The following is a 20,304-nucleotide window of genomic DNA, read 5'->3' as shown; positions in this document are numbered from 1 at the left end:
AAAATTATTAAGTTACGTCGCGCTCAGATACTCGAAGGTCCATTGAGATGTCTCATGCCTTAGCAAGGAAAGCGCACACGGACGGATATCTAGGCAAAGTGATCATTCTCAATGCAAGCTACGACGGGAGAAATCAATCGTATTGGGTATAAAGCCTAGCCTGCACTATTTACACGCCGCTGGGAATTCAACAGACCTGTCTGGAATGCTTCGATGTTGGTCTCGTTCACATCGGAAAATTTTTTGTCGTTGTTCAGTACTCTACGTTCGGGGACTGTTGGCAGCTGAAGCGTCTCCTTTCTTGATAAGGCCAGCGAAGAAGGAAGCAAGCCGGTCGTTCTCTGACTGGGGACCTTGAGTGGTGGTGGGTGTCATTGGAGTTGCAGGGTCTGTGTCGGAGGAGCGATTGGCTTCTCGGTCCTGCGATGGTCGCGTCAGCGTGCTAATACTTAAACGATGAGAGGAGCAGCATGACATACCTGCAACCTCTTTACCATCTCATCAGCATTCACCTGAATTCCTCCCATGTTGAACTGCACCGGCCCGATATGCTCCTCAACAACACCACTAGCTTCGTCCTGAGCAATGTACGTTGCTCCACTCTTCTTCTTGTCAGCCCCTTTCTTTTCCCTGTCATCTTCTTGGCGCAAGCGGTCGAGTATCTCCACTTGCGAGGTCAGGAAAGTCTGAGCTTCCGTGCTCGGGACTTCTAGTCCATTCGCGTTCTTCGAGTTCAGTGCAGCAAGAGCTGAGTCTTGCTCTGGATCCCGAATCGTCTCCTCAAACACTGATACCGCGGTGAGCTCTTCCATTTCAGGGGCCGGTTCTGGTTCTGCTGAGACCAATTCACCGGTTTCCGTTTCAGGTTCAGTATCAGTCTTCGTGTGTCCATTCGACACGACTTCAACGGGCGTCGGTGTTGGCAGCGGAGCCTGTATATCTTCCGACCACGCTTGGCTTACACCCTCCACATCGAAACCCTCCCTTAGTATCCGAATCTTGCCCCAGGAATCCCAGTTCGGCGGTATGAGGATGTGATCGCGATCAATGACGTTGTGCTTCAATTGCTTCTGTCTCAGCATTGATTTGATGCCAAGACTTGAGTGAATGAGGGTTTGTAGAGGTCCTGGGGCGGAATTCATGGTGTATATCAAGCTAGCACCGTGCTTGAGGAGTACAGTCCGTAGGTACTGCAGTACGAAATCAAATTCCTCCTCTTTCCACCCACGCTCGCGCTCCAATCCTTCGATTTTGTCGGCATTCTGACACACCACGCAAAGAGGGATCCCAAGAGGCTCGTCCCATTCGCCTTGTCCCAATGGCAGGACCGCAGTATCCGCAGATCCACTTCCAGTGTTATCAGAGGACCCTCCAAGGCCTCGGTGTCGGTCTCTCCAGGCATTGATGTTCTCTTCCATGACGTCTTTCGATTCGTCGTCGAGCGAGGACACTAGTGATCGCAAGACCCGAATCCAATCGCGAAGCTGTCGCAGCCACAGCCACGGATGTTCCCAATCAAGTAATATTACAATGAGCATGTTAGGTAGAGTCTTCGGCGTGAGGTATGGTTTGAGTAGAGGCGTGAAGGAAGGGGTAGGTTGAGTGAGGAGGTATAGGGAGAGTCGGGCGAGAGTGTCTGTTGCCGGTCAGATGAATGCATAGATACAAAGTTGAAGAGTAACAGCCGTACCTTCTTGGTCTGAGTCTAGGACGTCCAGATATGTATAGCCCAGGGCGAATTGGTTCGCAATTGGGGGTCTGCGGCCGCGGTCTGGAGGCCTCCGACTCGTCGCGGGGTCTTTCGATAATGACTCGAGGAATCCTTTCTGTGTTTCTGGTGTCCCTCCTTTGAAGCAATGGTATCAGCATCCTGCGAGTAGCTGTGATGGGATACCGTGCATACCTAGAACCAGGAGACTCTTCTCTGGCATCCGCTTCCCGCTGGAAACGCCGTCCAGCATAGGGATCCATATCTCTTTTTTCGAATCATCGCTGCTTTTTGGCCTTCCGTCCAGATCAGTGGCGGTTGACCTGGTGGCGTAGTTTGATATTCGACGGGTTGCGGCAGCCATGGCGGAGGTGCTTCGGGGGTTTCAGGACGCGTCGGGGAGGATGCGGAGGAAGGGCATGCGGGGGAGCTTGAGTAAAAGTCGCGAGGATGGGCGTGGCGAGTACGAATATTAGCTGGACTTTCGAGACAGCACGGCGGTATGTCAAGCTGGCATTTGCGTTGTTTCATTCTGGCGAGATGAAATCTGGGGGTTGAGGTCGCTAGCGCGCCGCCTTCAACTTTCCTCAGACCTCGCCCGCTCATCACCACCGAACTTCCCAGCCTGCACTTGAATTCAAATACAAACCACCGCAAATCCCACCTCCAACCCACACTTTATCTCCAGCTTCACTGCGCATCTTCACATTCATCAAGGGGCGCTCAAGGTGAAGCAGAGCGGCTCGAAGAGCTGTTCCACCACAATAGAAAGCTGAGGAGTAATACCGGGGTAAAGTTACTGTGTACCACCATTTGAGGTGGTCCAGAGGGTTATCAAATTTGCCAAAAATATACCCTACTCCTCCAAACAGAAAGATGAATACTATCCGCCAAATCCAAGAGCTCAACAAGCGCGAGCTTGAATCCGCAGTCAGCACCGAAGGCTCCTGGCACGCCGACTACCGCGACACGGCCTACATCTACATCGGCGGGCTCCCGTTCGACTTCACAGAGGGCGACGTCATCACAGTATTCTCACAATTCGGAGAACCCGTCTACATCAACATGGTGCGCGACAAAGAGACGGGCAAGTCAAAGGGCTTTGCGTTCCTCAAGTACGAAGATCAGCGGAGCACGGATCTTGCGGTGGACAACCTTGGCGGGGCGACAGTCCTGGGAAGGGTGCTGAGGGTGGATCACACGAGATACAAGCGGAAGGAGGGCGAGGAGGAGGTGGACAATACTGGGTGGAATCCCAAGGGCCAAGGGAACGGCGATGTCACTGAGGATGAAGAAGATGGTGGGCGCAGGAAGAAGAGGCGGACCGAGAGCGAGAGCGAAGAAGAGCGGCCTTTGTTGAAGGAGGAGATTGAGTTGGCGAAGCTGGTTAGGGAGCACGATGATGATGATCCTATGAAGGCGTATATGGTCAAGCAGAAGCGGGAGGAAGTTGAGGAGGCCCTGAAGAAGTACATGAAGAGCAGGAACAAGGAGAGCAAGCATAAGCATCACTCGAAGCGGCATCGTCGAGACCGATCGAGAGATAGGGAGCGATCAGACCGTCGCATCAAGGCGGAATCCGAGGAGGCCGATTCGCGACGCAAAGAGCGGTCCCGACGAGATCACTCCAGGGACAGAGATCGCCGCATCAAACCTGAGTCCGAAGAGCTTGTTGCAAGACACAGAGAACGTTCTCGACGGGATCACTCCAGAGACCGCCGCATCAAGCGGGAATCGGAAGAGCCAGATTCACGGCGCAAAGAACACTCTCGACGAGATCGCTCCAGGGACCGCCGGCGAGAGCGATCAGGGAGTAGGGACCGGCGTCACAGAGACTAATAGACATAGATACCCAGTTCTGAAATTCTATCGGGGATACGAAACCGTAAACCAGTTCATACACACCTTTCTATCATTGCCAAGAGTACCTCGATACCCTCCGCTTCCTCCCCATGACACCATCGCTGCGTTACATCCCCAGCGCCCAAGAAAATCCCATATCCCATCATTACACCTATCTAAAATACATTCCCAACCCCCTCTCCAACCACCCCGCCCTACCCAACCCCCCTCTCACTAACAACACTCCACTCGACCCCCTTCTTAATAATCATCTTCCGACTCCCCTCGCTATCCCAACTCCCCCGCCCCTGCTTCCCCTGCTCCTCCCCGCGCTCGCAGCTCGCCTCGTGCAGCACCTCCTCCGGCCGCAGCCGCACCCCTCCCTTCGCCTCCCCAATGTCCTCCAGCACGTACGCGCTGCGCACCCGCTCCCCCCGCTCCCCGTGCGCGGGCTTCCCGTGCGACGCGGCCGTCGACAGCGCCGAGACGTTGTAGTACGCCGAGGCGACGGGGACGTCGTAGACGCTCATGAAGGGCTTCAGATAGGGTATTATGGACGCCATGATGGCGTAGCCGACGTGCAGCTGCGTGCAGCCGACGAGGCGGGAGAGGGGGTGGAAGGGGTTGGCGGTGTGGAGGGTGGGGTAGAGGTAGTGGAGGCGGAGGGAGATGGGAATGAGGGTGCTGCGGAGGATGTTAGTCGATGTGTGGGGGGAGGGGGAAGGGGGACGTACGGTAATCGGCAACTAAACGCGCCCACGACGATGAGCTTCGAGCTCAGCGGCATTTGGATGCCCCAGATCAGGTAGAGGGACATGGCGAAGAGGAGGATTTCGGTGGTGGCGTCGAGGGCGGAGATGGCTTGCCAGCGCGTAAAGAGGTCCGCGCAGGTGGCGGTGGATCTGTCGGTCCATGGGTGCGCAGGGTGGCAGCGGATGGCGATCAGGAAGAGGGAGGTGATGATCCAGGCGATGGAGAGGGCGAGGATGGTTCGAATGGCCATGAGGTGGCCCTTCGAGGGGGTTAGGTTGATGAAGAGGAAGCAGGTGGAGAGTTTGCAGAGGAAGATGGTGGTTATGTAGAGGATGTCGCTGGCGTATGAGGCCTGGAAATTTAGTCAGATATGAAAGGAGGGTCTGAGGGGCTTTTTGAGGAGTGATATCGGATGGCCGGCCTACCTTCTCTAGCGAGGCTATATTGAGGGGATTCAGGAGATCGTCGGATTTCCCTAGCCCCAGATTTACTTGCTGAAATACCACTGCTGCTTGACAGCACGCGAAGATCTGCGATGGTGGGTCTAATTAGCAAGGGCCCCAGTTTCTTGGACTATGGTGTGGATCTTAGAGGAGTCGTACTGAAGCAGCCAAAAATGTATAATCATCCAACCGGTACGCAGCAAAGTTGTGTCGCATATACACCCGAATGAGCAGCGAGACGAACACAAACCCGACCGCAACGCCCGCCAGAATAGCTATCAAGCCGCCCTGGTTGTTGGGAGTGATAACGGCCCAGGGCTTCGAGACGCCAGATGGCAGGGCCATGGAGGTGGGCGATGCCATCCTGATCACAGCAAGTGTAGCGCGGTCATTGAACGAGAGTAGCAGTCATAGAGAGCGTAAGATTGAGACGTATGGACAGAGTAAGTAAATGGTGATACTGTGGGGATCACGAGCACTGGAAAACAGCGGGATTATCACTCCTCCACCCACATGCAGCAGCTTGCTATCGCCCATCCGCTCTCGAAATCGCGGCTGCGCCTCTAGACAAAGTCCCATGGAGTGCGCAGACGCCATCGCGCGGCCTCTCGTACTATCCCATGCAGCGTACCTGACGGCTGCAGCGAGGGCAACACGGCAGCAAGATAGGCGTCTGATAAGATGAATCTCTATGGATGGGCGAGAAGCAGAAGGCGTTTTGGGTGTCTCAAACCCCGGGGAAGCTTTGGAAGCGATCCCCAACCCGCCCCGTCTCATTGGTGTGGGGGTAGGAGGCGTCAAGCTCGTCACCCCACGGCGTGAGCGCCGCGAAGCTTTATCGTCTTAACCCCTACCAATGATCCAAGGAGTGGCCGGGTGGATATCAGTTCCGCTTTGGTCAGGTTGCCGTTGCACTGGTAGCGAGGTATGTAGCGCTGAACGGTGAAAGCTGCGCATCCCTTGTCGGATCAATCGCAGCCGAGTACCATGGGCGGGATGGGGATATCAGCTTGGATGGATATAGTGATATGGTCCCTTTTCACCGCTCTGGTGAATTCATGCGTTAAGAAATGCAACCAAGAGTATTATTCATCCCTAGCTAACTACCGCCTTTGAAGTTGTATCATCTAAAGTACACTGAAAGACGTTCCCGTGTCGCATTGAACTTTAGCTCCAAGAAGCTACTCCGTCTTACTTACTCCAGACGTGCGGCCCTTATCTGCTTAACCGGCCCAAAGTAAACCTTCTTCCCCTGAACGAAATACATAACAATGCAAATGATGAAGACACCCACAAACATAACAACACTCCAGTTAAAACTCGCCACATCAACCGGCGTCGTCGTAGGCCAGAAACTCCAGAAGAAAGTGAAGGTGACATACGCCAGACCGAGCGAGTTGACCAGCACACCCCAGCGCCCAAGACTCCACCGTGCCGTAGGCAGCATCTCGGGGTAGAACACGCGTCGATACAGGACGCATCCCACACTGACCATGTAACTGATCATGATTGCGACGACTTGGAGGGATATAATGGCGTTGAAAGCGACGTCTGAGCCGATATTGATGAGAGAAAGTAGGGCCGTGATTATGCAAGTGAGGGCGATAGCATTGCCAGGTATCTCGTTATCGACTTTGCCAATCCATTTCGAGAATGGGAGGCCTTTGTCTCGCGCGAAGGCGAATGTCTGGCGAGCCGTGGACGCGTTGAAGGAGATGTTGGCAGCAATGACGAGAATGAGAAGTATGATAGTGAGGGCGTTGACTCCAGAAGTGGGAACTGCCGATTTCAACACGTAAAGGAATGGGTAGCCGGAAGGGTCGTTGAGCGCATCCTCGACGCTGGCAATGGAGAAAAGATAGGTGATGAGGAAGATGATGGCAACAACGCCGTTGCCTACGTAGCTCCAGAAGAGTGAGATCGGGACGTAGCGACCTGCGTCACGTACTTCTTCAGCCATATGCGCCGTTGCATCAGAACCGAGCAACGAATAGATAGAGGTGATCTGGCCAACCATGAGACTCACGCCCATCGAGGACCAGCCGCCAGAGTTGGTGAATTGAGTGAAAACCGCCTTTGCGGATTGATGAGGAGCCATAACCCAGAGCACGATGATGGTAACCAAGAATCCAAGTACGTGGAGAACGAACAGTCCATTTTGGATCGTGGGCCAGATCTGCGCTCCCCACATGTTCACAATGTACACGATGAGTACCATGGCGAAAACGAGGAGAGTTCCTTGGTATGGCTTGGGGTCATACTCGGGATGATTGAGCCCCACCAGGGCTTGGATAATGGTTCCTGTCAGGAAGGAACCTGAGGCATTTCCAGCTTGCCAGGACAGCGTCGACATCCATCCTACGTTGCAAGTCAGTCACCAATCGGATAAGTACATAGTGTCCTCGAAAATTTTCGAGATCATATGGCATACCGGTGAAGTAGCTCAGAAACTGCTGATACTTGGGAGGAGCAAATTCAGAGACCCAGTGGTATTGACCTCCGGAGATGGGTGCCCTGTAGATACATCGTTAGTATGTGCAATAATAAAGTGTGCAGAGCGGGGACTCACATCGAGGCCATCTCTGCCAATGACAACTCCACAAACCCGAATCCAAAGAAGGTCCAAATGTAGGCCCAGAAAACTCCAGCAAGTCCTCCATCGATGAGACCTTGAGTGTTTGCCCTGCAAAAGCCGGAGTGATCAGAATTTGGGAGCCAGGATGGATTTGGGAGTCGTAATATCAACTAACATCATCAAGTACTCCCATACTGCTGTCAAGACCATTGCAAAGCTGTAAACAGACAATGGCCGGTAGCTTCGCTGTGCAAGATATTAGCATGTCTTTAAAGCGTGCCGAGGTCTTCTGAGAGCAACTCACTCTAAATTCCTGAATCTTGCCCATACGAAACATGTCCTTCTGATCCTGTCTTGTGAATCCAGGGCGACTGGGATTCGCCTGGCTGTACAGGTCATCTCCAGCTTCAGTGTCATCGACACCGTCGAGGCTGTACTTGGTCTTGGAGACTTCGGTGGAGGAAGTTTGGAACTCCGCTTTACCAGCTACGCCGATGGCCTCGGTCTCAATTTTCTCGGACATCGTGGCGATAGAACGACACCGGGTGTATAGAATGAAGGGCCCAGTAGGATGGTAGAGAAAAAGATGCTATCGAGAAAGTCGCGGGGTGGGACGGACAGGTTGGTGAGGATTGGGGAGATATGGACAGGCGATCAAAGTACGCTAGCATGCGGCAAAGATGGCTTTTCTTACCCCAGGAGAGGCAGGCGGGCGCGGCAGGCGGGTGCGCAGGCCTACATAGCATGCCTGGGAAGTGGTCTGGAAGGCATGCGGTTCGTACAATCGACGGACGTGCAGAAGCCACTCTGGAAGCGAAATGGGATTCAAGCCGAGTTGATAGAAAGCTGATTGGCAGATGCAGGCAGGGAGCGGACGGGAGAGCCTGAGGCTTGATATGAGCTTGAATGGAGAAAAAGCAAAACCGGGGTTGCGCAAACGCTGGACGCCCAGTAGAACAGCGCCCTGCATCACGCTCATGCACGGCGTATCTCTCTCGGCTGGGACCCTTGGGCCATCCCGCGCCATCCACAACGCCAGGCCCGTTGTCGGCACACCTTGCCCAGACACCCAGCACGACGGACTCGGCTCCGCAATTGGGACGGGACGGTATCTGTACCTGGGGTTAGGATGTGACTCGGTGGAGTTATGGCATGATTTTAAAGCCACCCGCTACCTTTCACTTCCTTTAGAATAACTGGGCTAAGCGGACTCCCGTATGTCCATGGTTTGATTTCGCATGGAGCTGCCAGACTCGCCGTGGGTACTCGAGCCGTTGCACAACGTCTTCTGAAACGGGTGTATGGCACTGCCTATCATTTGCGCTTTGACAGGTATAGATTTGCAAGCGATTGAGACAGATAAGGCGGCTGTTCTGGACGCACCGCTCGCGTGAGCTCTGCCTCTCTTCACTGCTACTGTCAAGATTTGGGCGTGAAGTTGGAGAACTCCGTGGTCAGGTTCGGTTGTCTGGAACTGACCACAACAGTGCATTAAGTACGCAGCTTCTACTTGAGATCCATTAGAGTTTCTGTCCCTCCACCCCGATCTCAACCAACTGATCCAGCCCATGATAGGGCGGCACATCCAGCCCGTACTTCTCCGCCATGGCAGGGCTGAGGAATCTGGACACAAGTTAGTCAAGTTCAACATAGCATCTCGAGGACGCCATTACCGTCCGCCGATGAAATGTCTCCCTTTGAACCACTTGACCAGAGGCTTTGGTGTAGTCAAGGAGATAAGAGCTTGTGGTTGAAAACCCTTTCCAGGACCAGAGTCTGGTGGTCCATCTTCGATGTTCCAGGACGAAGGCGCATCTACCGCTAGAACTGGGATCTTGGTGTCCCGGAGAGCCTCGATGACTTTCGGAAAGGGTTCGCGAACTTCGCCGGAAAAGGAGAAGCCTGCAATCGAAGATTTAGGTGGTTAATGAGGCCTGAATGGAGAACCACGGTACATGCTAATGCTTACCGAAGATAGCGTCAACAATGTGGTCAGCTTGCTTCAAAGCTGAATCAAAGTCCTCAGTGAACGGGATGTCGAGGTCTTTCAGCTGCTTCGTGAGACGCTACGGAGAACGAGTCAGCCCCTTTGCATGGGGACTAGCGGGAAAGAGGCAAGCCTCGTACCTGATAGAGCTCGCTCTTGCTCTGCTTTGGATAGTACATTGTAGGCTGGTATCCGTAGTGGTAGAGGTGACGAGCTGCAACGAGACCGTCTCCGCCTTGAAGAAAAGATCAGAAGATCTCCTATGCCCATCCCAAGGGCACCTACCGTTGTTTCCGGGTCCACAAGCGACTAGAATCCTCTTCCCTTGGTTAAGTGGCTGTAGCTTGAATACTGGTTTGATGAATTACGTCACCCGAGCACGGGTTGTTCATCATTCATACCAGCTTGTGAGACGGACAATCCAGCAAGCTCCATCAACTGATCGATAGAGAAAGCTCCAGAGCTCATCAGCTCCTTGTCCAGAGCCGCAGCGCTCTTTGCTGAGAGTGTCTAGTGGATTAATTAGACGAGACTCAATACAGCTCCTGAAAGGCTCATACCCTCAAAGCCATTATGATGATAAGTGAGCAGAGATAGTGAGAGAGAACTTTGAAATTTTAATGGAAAGGTCAGGACGTTTGATGATGATGCGAGGATGCAATCCGGATTACATCACACCACGTCGACGACCAACACCAAGCTAGCAAGGAGTTTGAGAGTCAACAACATCTGTTGGCATTGCGGAATACCTCCTAGTAGAGAGCCAATTCTGATGATTCTCACGACCGTGCCCGTGTTACTGCAGGAAGCTGAGGGATATATTCTGATCCCGGAACGTCTGCCCTCAATCAGAGCCACGAATCGGGAGATCGTGCCCGGCGAAATTATTTCTCCATCCCCGTATTGGCGCGTCCCAAAAGTTCAGCAACCTCACTTCTGAATCCGCCCTCCCATCCATCAAACCACAGCATCATGGTCCTCAGAATCCGCCTCTCACGCTTCGGCAAGCGCCACGACCCCTTCTACAACATTGTCGTCTCGCAAGCCCGGTACGCGCCCAACTCATAGTCTATCCCATCCCATATCCTTCCAAACAACACCCAGACAACACTCGCTCTGGACCTGGCACTACCCTTCAACACATGCTGGAATTGGCTGCTTGCTATCACAAAATACCCACGCTAATATCTCCCAGCACCGCCCGCGACAGCAAACCCCTAGAAGTCCTCGGCACCTACGACCCCATCCCGCAACCCCCTCCCCCGGGCTCCGTCTCGCGCCGCGCGTTCAAAGAAATCAAGCTCGATGCCGCGAGAGCACGGTACTGGATTGGTGTGGGTGCGCAGCCGAGTGATTCAGCATGGCGGCTATTATCAATGGTAGAAACACCCACCTATGTGCGCCATAGAACAGGTACCGGTCCAGGAGCTGATATTACCACAGGTCGGAATCTTGGAGCCCCGCTTCCGCGTCGCGCAGATAAAACAACAAGTCGTGGCCGCAGATAATCCGCTAGCGGCGGTAGATGCGGCGCGCAAGACGGCTGAGGCGGCGGCGAGGAAGGCGAAGAAGTCGGCTGCTAAGGCTACAGTTCCTCCACCGGAGCAGAAGGCGTAATACGCTTATTAAAAGAGTGAAGGATGAAGGGAGCCTGGGCTCAATTGATCTGCATTGGATGGCGTTTGGGATGGCTGCGCTGCGTCGCGGCTTATGTATAAAAGACGACTGGTGAGACGTGGGTGTAAGATGTTGTACACTCCGAGAGAATCAATGGCATATCAGCCCGGGATATCAAAGAAATAAGATTTAGCACCGAAGGTGTTATGCGTAAGGTCGATGCCGAATTTCACAGCATTCAAGTCTCATGAAACTGATACCGCCATCACCAAACTTTGTCAAACGCTGTCTCACAGACAAGTCTATCTCTTCAAACAGTCACGATTTACCAATTCACCCATTTACCAATCTAACTCATCAAGCGCACGTCACGAACCAAGCTCTTAACTCGTCTACTTCTTGCTTCCACATCTCAAACCCGGTGTGGTTTAGTTGGTTATAATATGTCGACCGATTCGCGGGATCTAGGTTCATCCCTTAGGAGTTTGTACGCCCGTAGTCTGTTGCTGCCGCGACTTATGTTGTAGAGTATTCTTCAGTATTTCATACGCCCGTAGCCCGTTACTGCCGCGACTTGTAATTGAGGGGCCTAGGTTGTGCAGGAACTAGTGACGAGACCCAAGTCCGACCCTTGGCGCCGGCCATTATCCCGATTCTTTTTTTTCCAATCAACATCTATTTCCTGAAGCTTCTTCCATCTGTCCCTCTCTGTTCAGGAGTTCTGAATATCTACTACGCTCACCGTGAATAAGTCCGGAAAGCAAAATCCCTATCAACACCTTTCTTTGCACAGTCACGTCACCTTCACCTACCACTCTCTGAGGGATATCTATCTCATGTGCCACACTCCCTTGGGCCCCTCAAGAAATGTTCAAAATATTGGAAATTTTTTTTTTTACACATTCATCGTTTAGGCGCACTGATGGCTCTTAAAGCACGCCAGATAGTGCGAATATGAAGTATCAACAGCCCATTTAGTCGTCCCTTTAGGAATCTTCCATTTTTCAAAGATTCTGCAAACCATCTGCCCTTATTCCATCCCGGCCCCATCCCCTCCCTCCCCCAAACGCCTCCCTCCCCCCCCTAATACGCCCCACACTCCACGCTCCTAATCGCCCCATCAAACCGCGCCGGCAGCCTATCCGCCCGCACCCAGCCATACCGCAGCACATCCCCGTCGTCGTCATCAGTCGCGCAATCGAGGTTCCTGGCCAACGTCAGCGAGCCCCCAAGTTAGCGAGGCCCCCGTCCATTTCCCCTCCCCCAATTCTCGTCTCCCCACACTCTCTTCGTCCTCTAACGAGGCGGCAGCCGCCGTGTGTGTGTGTAGAGGGCTGCTTACAAGTAGAAGTCACACGCGAACCCCGGCGCCGTGAACAGCGAGCGGATCTTCTCGTCCCAGGCCGGGGGGAGGTTGGTGCAGGTGCCCGTGGAGGGGAGGGTGGTGGAGGCGCCGTGGAGGGAGGGGGCGGTGAAGAGTGTGACGGCGGTGGTCTGGGGCGGGAAGCGTTAGTGGGGTTGGGAGGGGTGGGAAGCTAAGGTTGGGGATGGAGAGGAGGTAGAGGGATGGGGTTGGCTGATATTGGAGGGGGAGATTGGGATAGTGAGAAGGAAGTGGAAGTGGGAGGACGCACGCGTTTATGTATAGCGAAACCATTGACGACACCCGTAGCAAGAACCACGCTGGCGAAGAGGAGAGTCGCGAGGCGCATGGTTGCTGCCGTCCCGTGGGCAGGGAGGTAGGTAGGTATCTCAGCGGTTCGTAGGAGTGGAGAAGGTGAGCTGATAGCACAGCTTTTTCGTTCAATATCTCAAACGAAAGTACCAGTTGGGCTAAACTCAGAATCGATCAAAGCGGAAGTCGCAACGGTGCCCAACCATTCATCCAAAACACGTCAACGGGCCCGCCTTTATACAACAAAGAGGCAGCCCTGTAGACCCGTTCCACGGTGCAAGGATCCTTCAGCATCTCACCGTTTCACCACCAACGCGCAATCGGGACCGTCTAAATGCTGTGCGACGGACCCGCGTGGTATGACCCCTCTGCCTCCCCTCACTTCTAGACTTGACACTGTTGATAGAGGACATTTCTATGGTCAAAGATCCTGATAATTTGATCCACTTTCACGAAAGGTGCTATAGTAGACCAATTTAACGCCTAGCGTCTGAGTATTGCCATATACTATCCGCACTACTGGCGTGGATGTAGAAGGATTCTGTGGTATGAAGAATGCAGTTAATTAGACATCCCGTTTGTTCCCTTGTTTCAGGAGGTCGTAGTGGCGCCTGCAGAACTATTAAAGTCTCAACTAGCTTGGACGAAAGTCATCCGCTTCGAGATACCTAGTACCCAGCAAATCCAAGGCTTGGAAAGTTGTTCTTGAGTCGTGTTTGTGACAGGTATATGGCAGCTCTATCTGTCGGTAGTCATGTCACATTCGGCTTGGGTCTGGCTTTCACTTGAAAGTATGTGTAGATCTCCTTACCACGGTTCGAAGTGCTCCAAGGAGTCCTAATACATCCCACCCGAGACAAAGAATCCCTAGTTTAAGTGACCCAAAACTTCGTTAGCCACCCCAGACAGCCGCCTCACAGATAAAAGTCACTAGCTTGTGCCTGCAAATCAATCATTAACAAAATCCTTTTATTCATCTCAACCTCTTTCCCCTACGTCTCTTCCGTCGTACAAACGTCGCTCGCTCGCTCACGTGGCTCCCAACCAGATCCGCCCATAACCCAACCACAACCAACGTTCCCTCCATCAGCCCAGCTCGCCGTATCAGGGAGCCGTGGTAACAAGTCATAGGCCGGGCAGCGGGGTACCAAGCCAGCACTCACTTTCATTCTCCCTCTTCCCTCCTCATCGCGCCTCAGTCTCAGAGTCCTGACGCTTCCAACTACATAATCACACGCAAGAAAGAAAAGCCAAGACGCCGGGCAGATGGTTGTAGCACAAGTGGACAAAAGGTATCCCGTTGGATATACCGGTACATGAAAACAACAAAAGAGAGGATAGGATAGTCGAGCCGTGTGTGGTGGCCTGAACTATTTGTTTGGGCTTGCGGTTATGGAAAGTCGTTGATGACGATCGCGATGGTAAAATAATTATTACGACAAGCCAAATATTTGGGTATCGCGCGAATGAAGTGTATAGCTGAGGCTTGGTTGCTGAGTGGTGTGGCAGCGTCTGGGATGATCCAGCGAGGTATCCGGGTGATCAGAAGTCGCGGCCAAGGTACCCGGCCTTAACTCTCCAGCTTTTGAATAAAACAAAGACAAGTAGATATCCGTCGTGACCGTAGTCAATCCGCGAGGACTCCAAAGAAGGTAAAGAGACTCCCAAGTTTCAAGGAAATATAATCATTGCAAGAGTCGTAAAGAGGCCAGGAGTTCCAGTCTCCGAAACCTATAGTAGGATCAGGTAATTGCTGGGGGCAATACCGGTGTCGCCATTCGGCTTCTTCGCTTGCCACCACCGCCCGCTGACGTCTGATACTTCTAGAATGTCATGCTTTTGGAAGCTTATTTCGTTGGCGTCATCTGGGTTTGCTTCGTAGCTGTAGATTGCCTTGGCTCGGTACGGATATTCCGTGGCGGCATCTTGAGCAGCGGCGGGGTCATGTGTTGGCGTTTGCACTTCCGATGTGTTGCCCATGTTGGAGGCACCAAAGCGGGGTTGAGAGGAGTTGCGTTGGTCCATTCCCCCAACAGGTCCGCCTGGGTAGCCCGAAACAGGCGAGGAGGTCTCGAATCCGTTCAGTTGAGCGGATGTGTACATCTGCGGCTGCGGGTTCGCGGTGACGGACGTGTCTGGTCGGTAGTTGTTGGACATTTGGCGGGAGTTTCGCGAGCCCTGGGCTTCCTTGTGGAGGGCATATGAATCGACAAAGGCGCGGTGGCTGGCCTGCGGCTGGGAGCCGAAGTAGAAGATCCAGATGATCTAGACTGTGAATCAGTACGAAGTAATAAGATAGCGAGCCAGGCTTCTTACCGCGATCATGGAAAGAAGAATGAAGCCTGCGGCGGCGGCCTCGAAAGCGGCTACGGAGGAGTAGACGAGAGAATTGACGGATGACGAGGTGAAGACCAGTCCTGCAGCCAGGAAACCAACGATCTAGAAGACATCAGCACGAGCCCATAGTGCAATATGGGAGGGCGTGACATACGGCGACATGGTAGGTATGCGTTGAGTCGGACGCTATCGTTACGGTGACGCCAATAACGCAAAGGAGCATGTAGCTCAGAGCCCACCAGGCGAAGTTAGGGAAGCCACCATGAACAGCAGATATGATGGAGCTAATGAAGGCGATGATCCAGGCAAGCTATGGTTGTCAGCGTCATTGAGCCTTACTTGGCGGAGCGAGCCGTGGGACGCGCGGAGCCTTACCATGCTAATGGAGATTGTTGCCAAGGCGAAAGGGTCGCCAACGATGCGGCCGAAGGAGAATGTCTGGCGACTGCCGCCATAGCTGTGACCGTTTTCCATTTTGCGGAGCGATGGCGAAGGGATGGAGCCGTAGGATGGCATGAAGCTGAAGAGCGCAGATGGCGGAGGTAAACAGGCGGTTGCAATGAGGCTGGAGACGGGCGATGGCAGCTGGGGCGAGACTCGCTCGTGGAATGGGGGCTGCGCAGGCGGCGAGAAGCGTATTAAAGGGAATTGTATGCGGGAGTGAGGTGGTGTTCAGCGCCTGGCCGTGGTCGAGGTCGAGGTCGAGGTCGAGGAGGCGGGTGAGGGCGTTTGGGTGATGTCTGCGGCGCAAAAGACGACAGGCGCAGCGACAAAGCGGCGGGCGGGCGGGCACGAAAACGAAGGAAGAGCCCTGGCCAAAGGCTTCTGAGAGGGAGGCAGCGGCTGTAGGAGGATGTTGGGTGCTGGGCGCGGTGTGTCGAGGTGAGAGGAGAAGAGGGCGACAGGCAAAGGAGGGTCAGCCAATTCCCGGGGCGGCATGCGAGCCAATGGCTGCCCGCTAGAGGTTTCAAGCGTCGCAGGGCTCGAGGCCGCAAGAGAAGAGGCACCCGTGGCGCGCGTGCACGCAATAAATAGAGACAATGCGCAGAGGGCGTTCTCTTTGTTGGCTTCTACTCATCTTCTCTGTCTACAGTCCGGCGGGGCTCAAAGCAGCAAAAGAGGGCAGCAACATGGGCAAGAGAGGGCAACAACATGGGCCAACTTGGAATTGGCTCGAGCAGGCCCACGCCACAGGAGGGATTACAGCAGATTGGATTGTGGCAATTTCCAGCATTTCGTTCTTCATGCAGAGCCCGTCGCCCGCTGAGTGGTGCTCAATATGCTCGTGATGCCGTCTCTGCTACCCGTGTGCCCGCCAACCCTCACTCTGCGTGCTCTGCGCCTGCGTGCTCTGCGCCTGCGTGGCACCTGTGTCTGCGCTCTCCTCGGCGGTGCGCCCTCCTCGGCGGTGCGCCCTCAGCGTCCGGATGCATCCCCTGGTCGTCGCAGCGGCATCCCTGTGTTCGCGCTGCATTGGCCGTCGCCGATCGCGGGAGGATGGCATTGGCCACGCGCTGCTCGGCTGAAGACCGCATCTGAGACCAACTTGAAACCACAGCCTCCCGCGAGAATACAAATCCACGAGCCTCATCGCCAGAACCATCCAGCAAGCGCCCCCCACACGCTACATTCGGGTGCCGGTCGCCCTCCAAAGCCGAGACTTCGTATCGTGTGCCTCGCCATCTGCACCCGTCAGATTCAGGAACCGATCTCAGAGGCTGACATGTACTGCTTACGGGCTTGTCTACCACATGCAACTAGCATCCTTTCCCCATCGACCCGCCAGGTGCCATCTTGTGCGTGTCACCTCTAACCCTGCATCCTTAAAGCTTGACCATGTCCCAAAAGGTACCCCGCGGTTCCCAAAAGCCAGTTTGATGCCAAGCTCAAACGGTGCCCGCACCAGCTGATGGTGATGCTCGCATGTCGTCACAAACGTCTCCAAGCTTGGATATCGTGGTGAACGCCCGTTGACAGGAAACGGCCAGTGCCCCAGATCCTGCCGTACACCCCGTCTGCGCTGGCATCGTGGTACCCGCGTGTGTGATGATCAGCCCATCCTTCCGTCGAGCAACCCGAACAATGGCAAACAAGTGGACTCTTCGCATGCATCGCCCTCAAGTCTCACTCTCTTCTTGCTCCAGCTTGAACTCCTTCCGCCTGACCGTGCGCTCCACCTCCCTCAACCGCTTGTCGAACTCGACGAAACATCTGCCGACCCCCAGGATGTGAATTTCGCTCCAGCTGATGATAGCACACTCCGTCCTCTTCCTCAACTCTGATATCTCCAGCGCCTGTTGCACCTGACGATCGGACATGGCCTGAATCCGCGGCTGTAGTTCGACCAGGTGTGCTAGCGTTTCCGTCTTGGGCAATGGCATCATGTCCTTCAGGGCTTTGAGTTGTGAAGCCAGTGCTGGATAGCCTGGAGCGCTCTCCATGACAAAGTCGAGATGCTGCAGTGGTTCTGGGAATTGAAGGTCTTCCTCCCTGTATTGCTTTGGTTTTGGCGGATAGACAAGCTCGGGATGGCGAAGACCTATGGTGAGAAATGAGCCTAGGTTTCAATAAATCTGCTGTGGTACATACGCAGCTGTTCTACCTCCGCTATCAAGCTTGTCTTGGCCGACAACGCTTTCAGACCATCTTCAATCCGCTTGATCCTCTGCACAATGCTCCCTTGCTGCTTCGCCTTGAGCTGCTCCTCATCCTGTGTCTTGCCGTTGAAGAAATACTCAATCTGTCTGAGCCGGCCCGTCAGCTCTACCATGGTGTCGTATGCAAGATCCGCGAGCTCCTGGTCGGTTTCTAGGCGGCAATCCTCCAGGTCCTGGGCGACAGCCTTTGGCAGATCGCTCCTGTGCGCCATTGCTGCTTGACGAATTGTTGTGTTTGAGTTGGATAGTACTCAGAATCCCGTGGGGAAGTAGCGCGTAGGCAGGTAGATCTCCAACGGTGGTGGCTTGGCAGGCGATCTGACTTCAACGTCAGATAACTCTACGATCACGCAAACCGCGACTCCGCACTGCATTCTTACCCACTCCGCGGGCGCATACTAGACACCACATTTTTCACTCGTCCCCCATCTCTCCACTCCTCAGCATATGGTTTCGCGATTCCTAGCTCCCTATCCGCTACGTTTCCTCAATGGCTAGCTACGCCGCCATCAGCACCGAGCCCGATGACACCGACCACATGTCTGCGAGCACTGGCTCCTTGAGGGGGCGGAGGCCTGGGTAGGCTTCTTACTCGAGATAATATAACATGCGCTGACAAGGCAGGTCTCGCAACGGAAAGAAGAATGTTGGCGTCGTCGGCCAGGCTACGTGGATTAGCAGCGTTATCAACCTCGTCAATACCAGTATGCTGCCTCCCCACACGGCTCTTTAGGCAAATTCTGACCCCGGTGTCCCTAGTTCTCGGAGCTGGACTACTGGCCATGCCTTCAGCCATGTCGAAGATGGGAATACTCCTCGGGTGCTTCATCATAGCATGGGCAGGGGTAACCGCAGGCTTCGGGCTCTATCTTCAGACCAGGTGTGCACGATATATTGACCGTGGAAGCTCCTCCTTTGCCGCATTATCCCAACTCACATACCCGAACCTCTCTATCTTGTTCGACGCGGCCATAGCCATCAAGTGCTTCGGTGTTGGAGTCAGCTACTTGATAATCATTGGGGATTTGATGCCAGGAGTTGTTCGAGGGTTTGCGGGAACAGTCCCCCATGACTTCCTGGTAGACCGCCAGTTTTGGATAACAGCATTCATGTACGTTGACTCCAAGCTCAATCCTGATTTTGGTGTCAGGGCTAATATTGAAGACAGGTTGATCGTTATTCCACTTTCATTTCTACGTCGACTAGACTCTTTGAAGTATACTAGCCTCATTGCATTGGTTTCTATTGGATATCTGGTGGTTCTCGTAGTTGCCCATTTCATCAAGGGCGATACTCTTGAGGATCGCGGACCTGTGCGCGTTATCAAATGGGCTGGTCCTATTCCGACTCTTGCTGCATTCCCAGTGATAGTCTTTGCATACACATGTCATCAGAACGTAAGACGGCCCTATCTCATCCCCCTTCATCTGTTAACCCGAACAGATGTTTTCCATTCTCAACGAGATCTTCGACAACTCTCACTTCCGCACCACCAGCGTAGTGGGAACGAGTATCGGATCTGCAGGCTTCTTCTACATCCTCGTCGGTATCACTGGTTACCTCTCCTACGGCGACAACGTCAGCGGCAACATCGTCAACATGTATCCTCCCGCGGTGGCCTCCACCATCGGCCGTCTCGCAATCGTCATCCTGGTCATGTTCTCCTACCCCCTCCAGGTCCACCCGTGCCGCGCTTCCGTAGACGCCTGTCTCAAATGGCGTCCCCGCCGCCGCTCGCAACGCCCGGAAACCTCGCCCTCCCGCAACACGCTCCTCAACCCGGCCAAATCCCCCTCAAAACCCATTACCGACATCTCCGACCTCCGTTTCGCGATCCTAACCACCATCATCATCGTCCTCTCTTTCATCGTCGCCATGACCGTCTCCTCGCTCGAGAAAGTCCTCGCCTACGTCGGCAGCACCGGCTCGACCACCATCAGCTTCATCCTCCCGGGGCTGTTCTACTACAAGATCTCGGACCCGGACTCGGCGCACCACCAGAAGCTCGTCAAGGAAGACGACGACGAGAACAACGAGTTCGAGAACGAGGCTGTGGCCGAGGCCAACGACGGCCTGGCCGCGCAGCGCAAGACGAGGAGCTGGCGCAGTGGACTGCTGCGGAAGTTGAGTCTGGCGCTGGCGATCTATGGATGCATTGTTATGGTCACTTGCTTGGTGACGAATACTTTTCTTATTGCGGCACATTGAGCGTTGAAGTTAGAATGGTAGACTGCGTTGACGTTTAGCGGATTGCTTTTCGAGGGCTTTCACGGCTTTGATAGCGTGCATATACTAGCGTTGTTCTTTTGGGTGAAACCGTTTTGCGGGGAGTTGTGAGGCAGAAGCAAGCACGTGTAGACGGCAACGTGATCTGTAAGACTTCCGGTATCGACGGTTCTCGAGCACGCTGCATGACGAGCCTTGATGAAATCAATTTGATACAGTCACACGTTTATTCTGCTATCCAAATTCTGCTCTCGTCTTTACTCAGCCCTTGATTCCTATTTGCAGCAAAACTCCGCATTTTATCGCAGCTTGTCACAACTTGCTGCACTGCAACTTGCGGCAAAGCTCCACATTTTACTGCACTGCGATTTACGGCAAAACTCCTCATTTCACCACAGCACAACCCCTATCTATTCTTGTCACCTGATTTCCCAAGGACCTCGCGCGACGTGCACGTCCCTTTGCCCATTTATTCTCGCGTCCC

The 20,304-nt window shown here is 54.0% G+C and overlaps 11 protein-coding genes across 11 annotated transcripts; 4 read left to right on the top strand and 7 right to left on the bottom strand.

The window, feature by feature from the left end:
- Positions 1 to 256: 256 nt before the first annotated feature.
- On the bottom strand, positions 257 to 2,218 carry BDZ99DRAFT_77169 (uncharacterized protein). The gene is made up of 3 exons (XM_033728891.1): positions 1,904 to 2,218; positions 1,691 to 1,846; positions 257 to 1,636 (listed from the first exon to the last, which is right to left on the bottom strand). Exons 1-3 carry the CDS (start codon positions 2,070 to 2,072, stop codon positions 450 to 452), a joined length of 1,512 nt encoding a protein of 503 aa, XP_033574234.1. The 5' UTR covers positions 2,073 to 2,218; the 3' UTR covers positions 257 to 449.
- Positions 2,219 to 2,338: 120 nt separating this feature from the next.
- BDZ99DRAFT_465183 (uncharacterized protein) lies at positions 2,339 to 3,613 on the top strand. Its single transcript, XM_033720492.1, has one exon. The coding sequence runs from the start codon at positions 2,585 to 2,587 to the stop codon at positions 3,545 to 3,547; it is 963 nt and encodes a 320-aa protein (XP_033574233.1). The 5' UTR covers positions 2,339 to 2,584; the 3' UTR covers positions 3,548 to 3,613.
- A 272-nt stretch (positions 3,614 to 3,885) lies between these two features.
- On the bottom strand, positions 3,886 to 5,109 carry BDZ99DRAFT_421262 (uncharacterized protein; the record flags this gene model as incomplete). Its single annotated transcript, XM_033716946.1, has 4 exons — positions 3,886 to 4,234; positions 4,285 to 4,655; positions 4,729 to 4,833; positions 4,906 to 5,109. Coding segments are annotated over 4 exons (1,029 nt in total), but the record flags the coding sequence as incomplete, so codon positions are not given.
- A 712-nt stretch (positions 5,110 to 5,821) lies between these two features.
- BDZ99DRAFT_465181 (amino acid transporter) lies at positions 5,822 to 7,531 on the bottom strand (the record flags this gene model as incomplete). The annotated part of the gene is made up of 4 exons (XM_033720491.1): positions 5,822 to 7,104; positions 7,178 to 7,260; positions 7,316 to 7,429; positions 7,497 to 7,531. 4 exons carry the CDS (start codon positions 7,529 to 7,531, stop codon positions 5,942 to 5,944), a joined length of 1,395 nt encoding a protein of 464 aa, XP_033574231.1. The 3' UTR covers positions 5,822 to 5,941.
- A 1,009-nt stretch (positions 7,532 to 8,540) lies between these two features.
- On the bottom strand, positions 8,541 to 9,899 carry BDZ99DRAFT_465180 (meiotically up-regulated gene 182 protein). The gene is made up of 7 exons (XM_033720490.1): positions 9,869 to 9,899; positions 9,710 to 9,818; positions 9,594 to 9,659; positions 9,449 to 9,543; positions 9,291 to 9,387; positions 8,995 to 9,223; positions 8,541 to 8,944 (listed from the first exon to the last, which is right to left on the bottom strand). The coding sequence occupies exons 1-7, from the start codon at positions 9,878 to 9,880 to the stop codon at positions 8,842 to 8,844; spliced, it is 711 nt and encodes a 236-aa protein (XP_033574230.1). The 5' UTR covers positions 9,881 to 9,899; the 3' UTR covers positions 8,541 to 8,841.
- On the top strand, positions 9,864 to 11,049 carry BDZ99DRAFT_77126 (ribosomal protein S16). The gene is made up of 3 exons (XM_033728890.1): positions 9,864 to 10,357; positions 10,504 to 10,687; positions 10,752 to 11,049. The coding sequence occupies exons 1-3, from the start codon at positions 10,281 to 10,283 to the stop codon at positions 10,923 to 10,925; spliced, it is 435 nt and encodes a 144-aa protein (XP_033574229.1). The 5' UTR covers positions 9,864 to 10,280; the 3' UTR covers positions 10,926 to 11,049.
- A 959-nt stretch (positions 11,050 to 12,008) lies between these two features.
- BDZ99DRAFT_478768 (uncharacterized protein) lies at positions 12,009 to 12,637 on the bottom strand (the record flags this gene model as incomplete). Its single annotated transcript, XM_033722188.1, has 3 exons — positions 12,009 to 12,132; positions 12,268 to 12,419; positions 12,560 to 12,637. 3 exons carry the CDS (start codon positions 12,635 to 12,637, stop codon positions 12,009 to 12,011), a joined length of 354 nt encoding a protein of 117 aa, XP_033574228.1.
- Positions 12,638 to 14,331: 1,694 nt separating this feature from the next.
- BDZ99DRAFT_489692 (high osmolarity signaling protein SHO1) lies at positions 14,332 to 15,453 on the bottom strand (the record flags this gene model as incomplete). Its single annotated transcript, XM_033723002.1, has 4 exons — positions 14,332 to 14,865; positions 14,917 to 15,039; positions 15,092 to 15,247; positions 15,313 to 15,453. The coding sequence occupies 4 exons, from the start codon at positions 15,451 to 15,453 to the stop codon at positions 14,332 to 14,334; spliced, it is 954 nt and encodes a 317-aa protein (XP_033574227.1).
- A 552-nt stretch (positions 15,454 to 16,005) lies between these two features.
- BDZ99DRAFT_465177 (uncharacterized protein) lies at positions 16,006 to 16,793 on the top strand. Its single transcript, XM_033720489.1, has one exon. It carries the CDS (start codon positions 16,217 to 16,219, stop codon positions 16,748 to 16,750), a length of 534 nt encoding a protein of 177 aa, XP_033574226.1. The 5' UTR covers positions 16,006 to 16,216; the 3' UTR covers positions 16,751 to 16,793.
- A 261-nt stretch (positions 16,794 to 17,054) lies between these two features.
- Positions 17,055 to 17,707, bottom strand: BDZ99DRAFT_392884 (uncharacterized protein; the record flags this gene model as incomplete). Its single annotated transcript, XM_033715819.1, has 2 exons — positions 17,055 to 17,476; positions 17,527 to 17,707. The coding sequence occupies 2 exons, from the start codon at positions 17,705 to 17,707 to the stop codon at positions 17,055 to 17,057; spliced, it is 603 nt and encodes a 200-aa protein (XP_033574225.1).
- A 377-nt stretch (positions 17,708 to 18,084) lies between these two features.
- Positions 18,085 to 19,802, top strand: BDZ99DRAFT_392692 (vacuolar amino acid transporter-like protein 6; the record flags this gene model as incomplete). Its single annotated transcript, XM_033715806.1, has 5 exons — positions 18,085 to 18,173; positions 18,219 to 18,298; positions 18,354 to 18,705; positions 18,763 to 18,991; positions 19,038 to 19,802. The coding sequence occupies 5 exons, from the start codon at positions 18,085 to 18,087 to the stop codon at positions 19,800 to 19,802; spliced, it is 1,515 nt and encodes a 504-aa protein (XP_033574224.1).
- Positions 19,803 to 20,304: the final 502 nt, after the last annotated feature.

This window comes from Mytilinidion resinicola (genome assembly GCF_010093595.1).
Source record: "Mytilinidion resinicola strain CBS 304.34 unplaced genomic scaffold BDZ99scaffold_14, whole genome shotgun sequence".
NCBI lineage: Eukaryota > Fungi > Ascomycota > Dothideomycetes > Mytilinidiales > Mytilinidiaceae > Mytilinidion > Mytilinidion resinicola.
The sequence above is the reverse complement of the archived record's forward strand: the minus strand, read 5'-3'. Positions and strand labels throughout refer to the sequence as shown.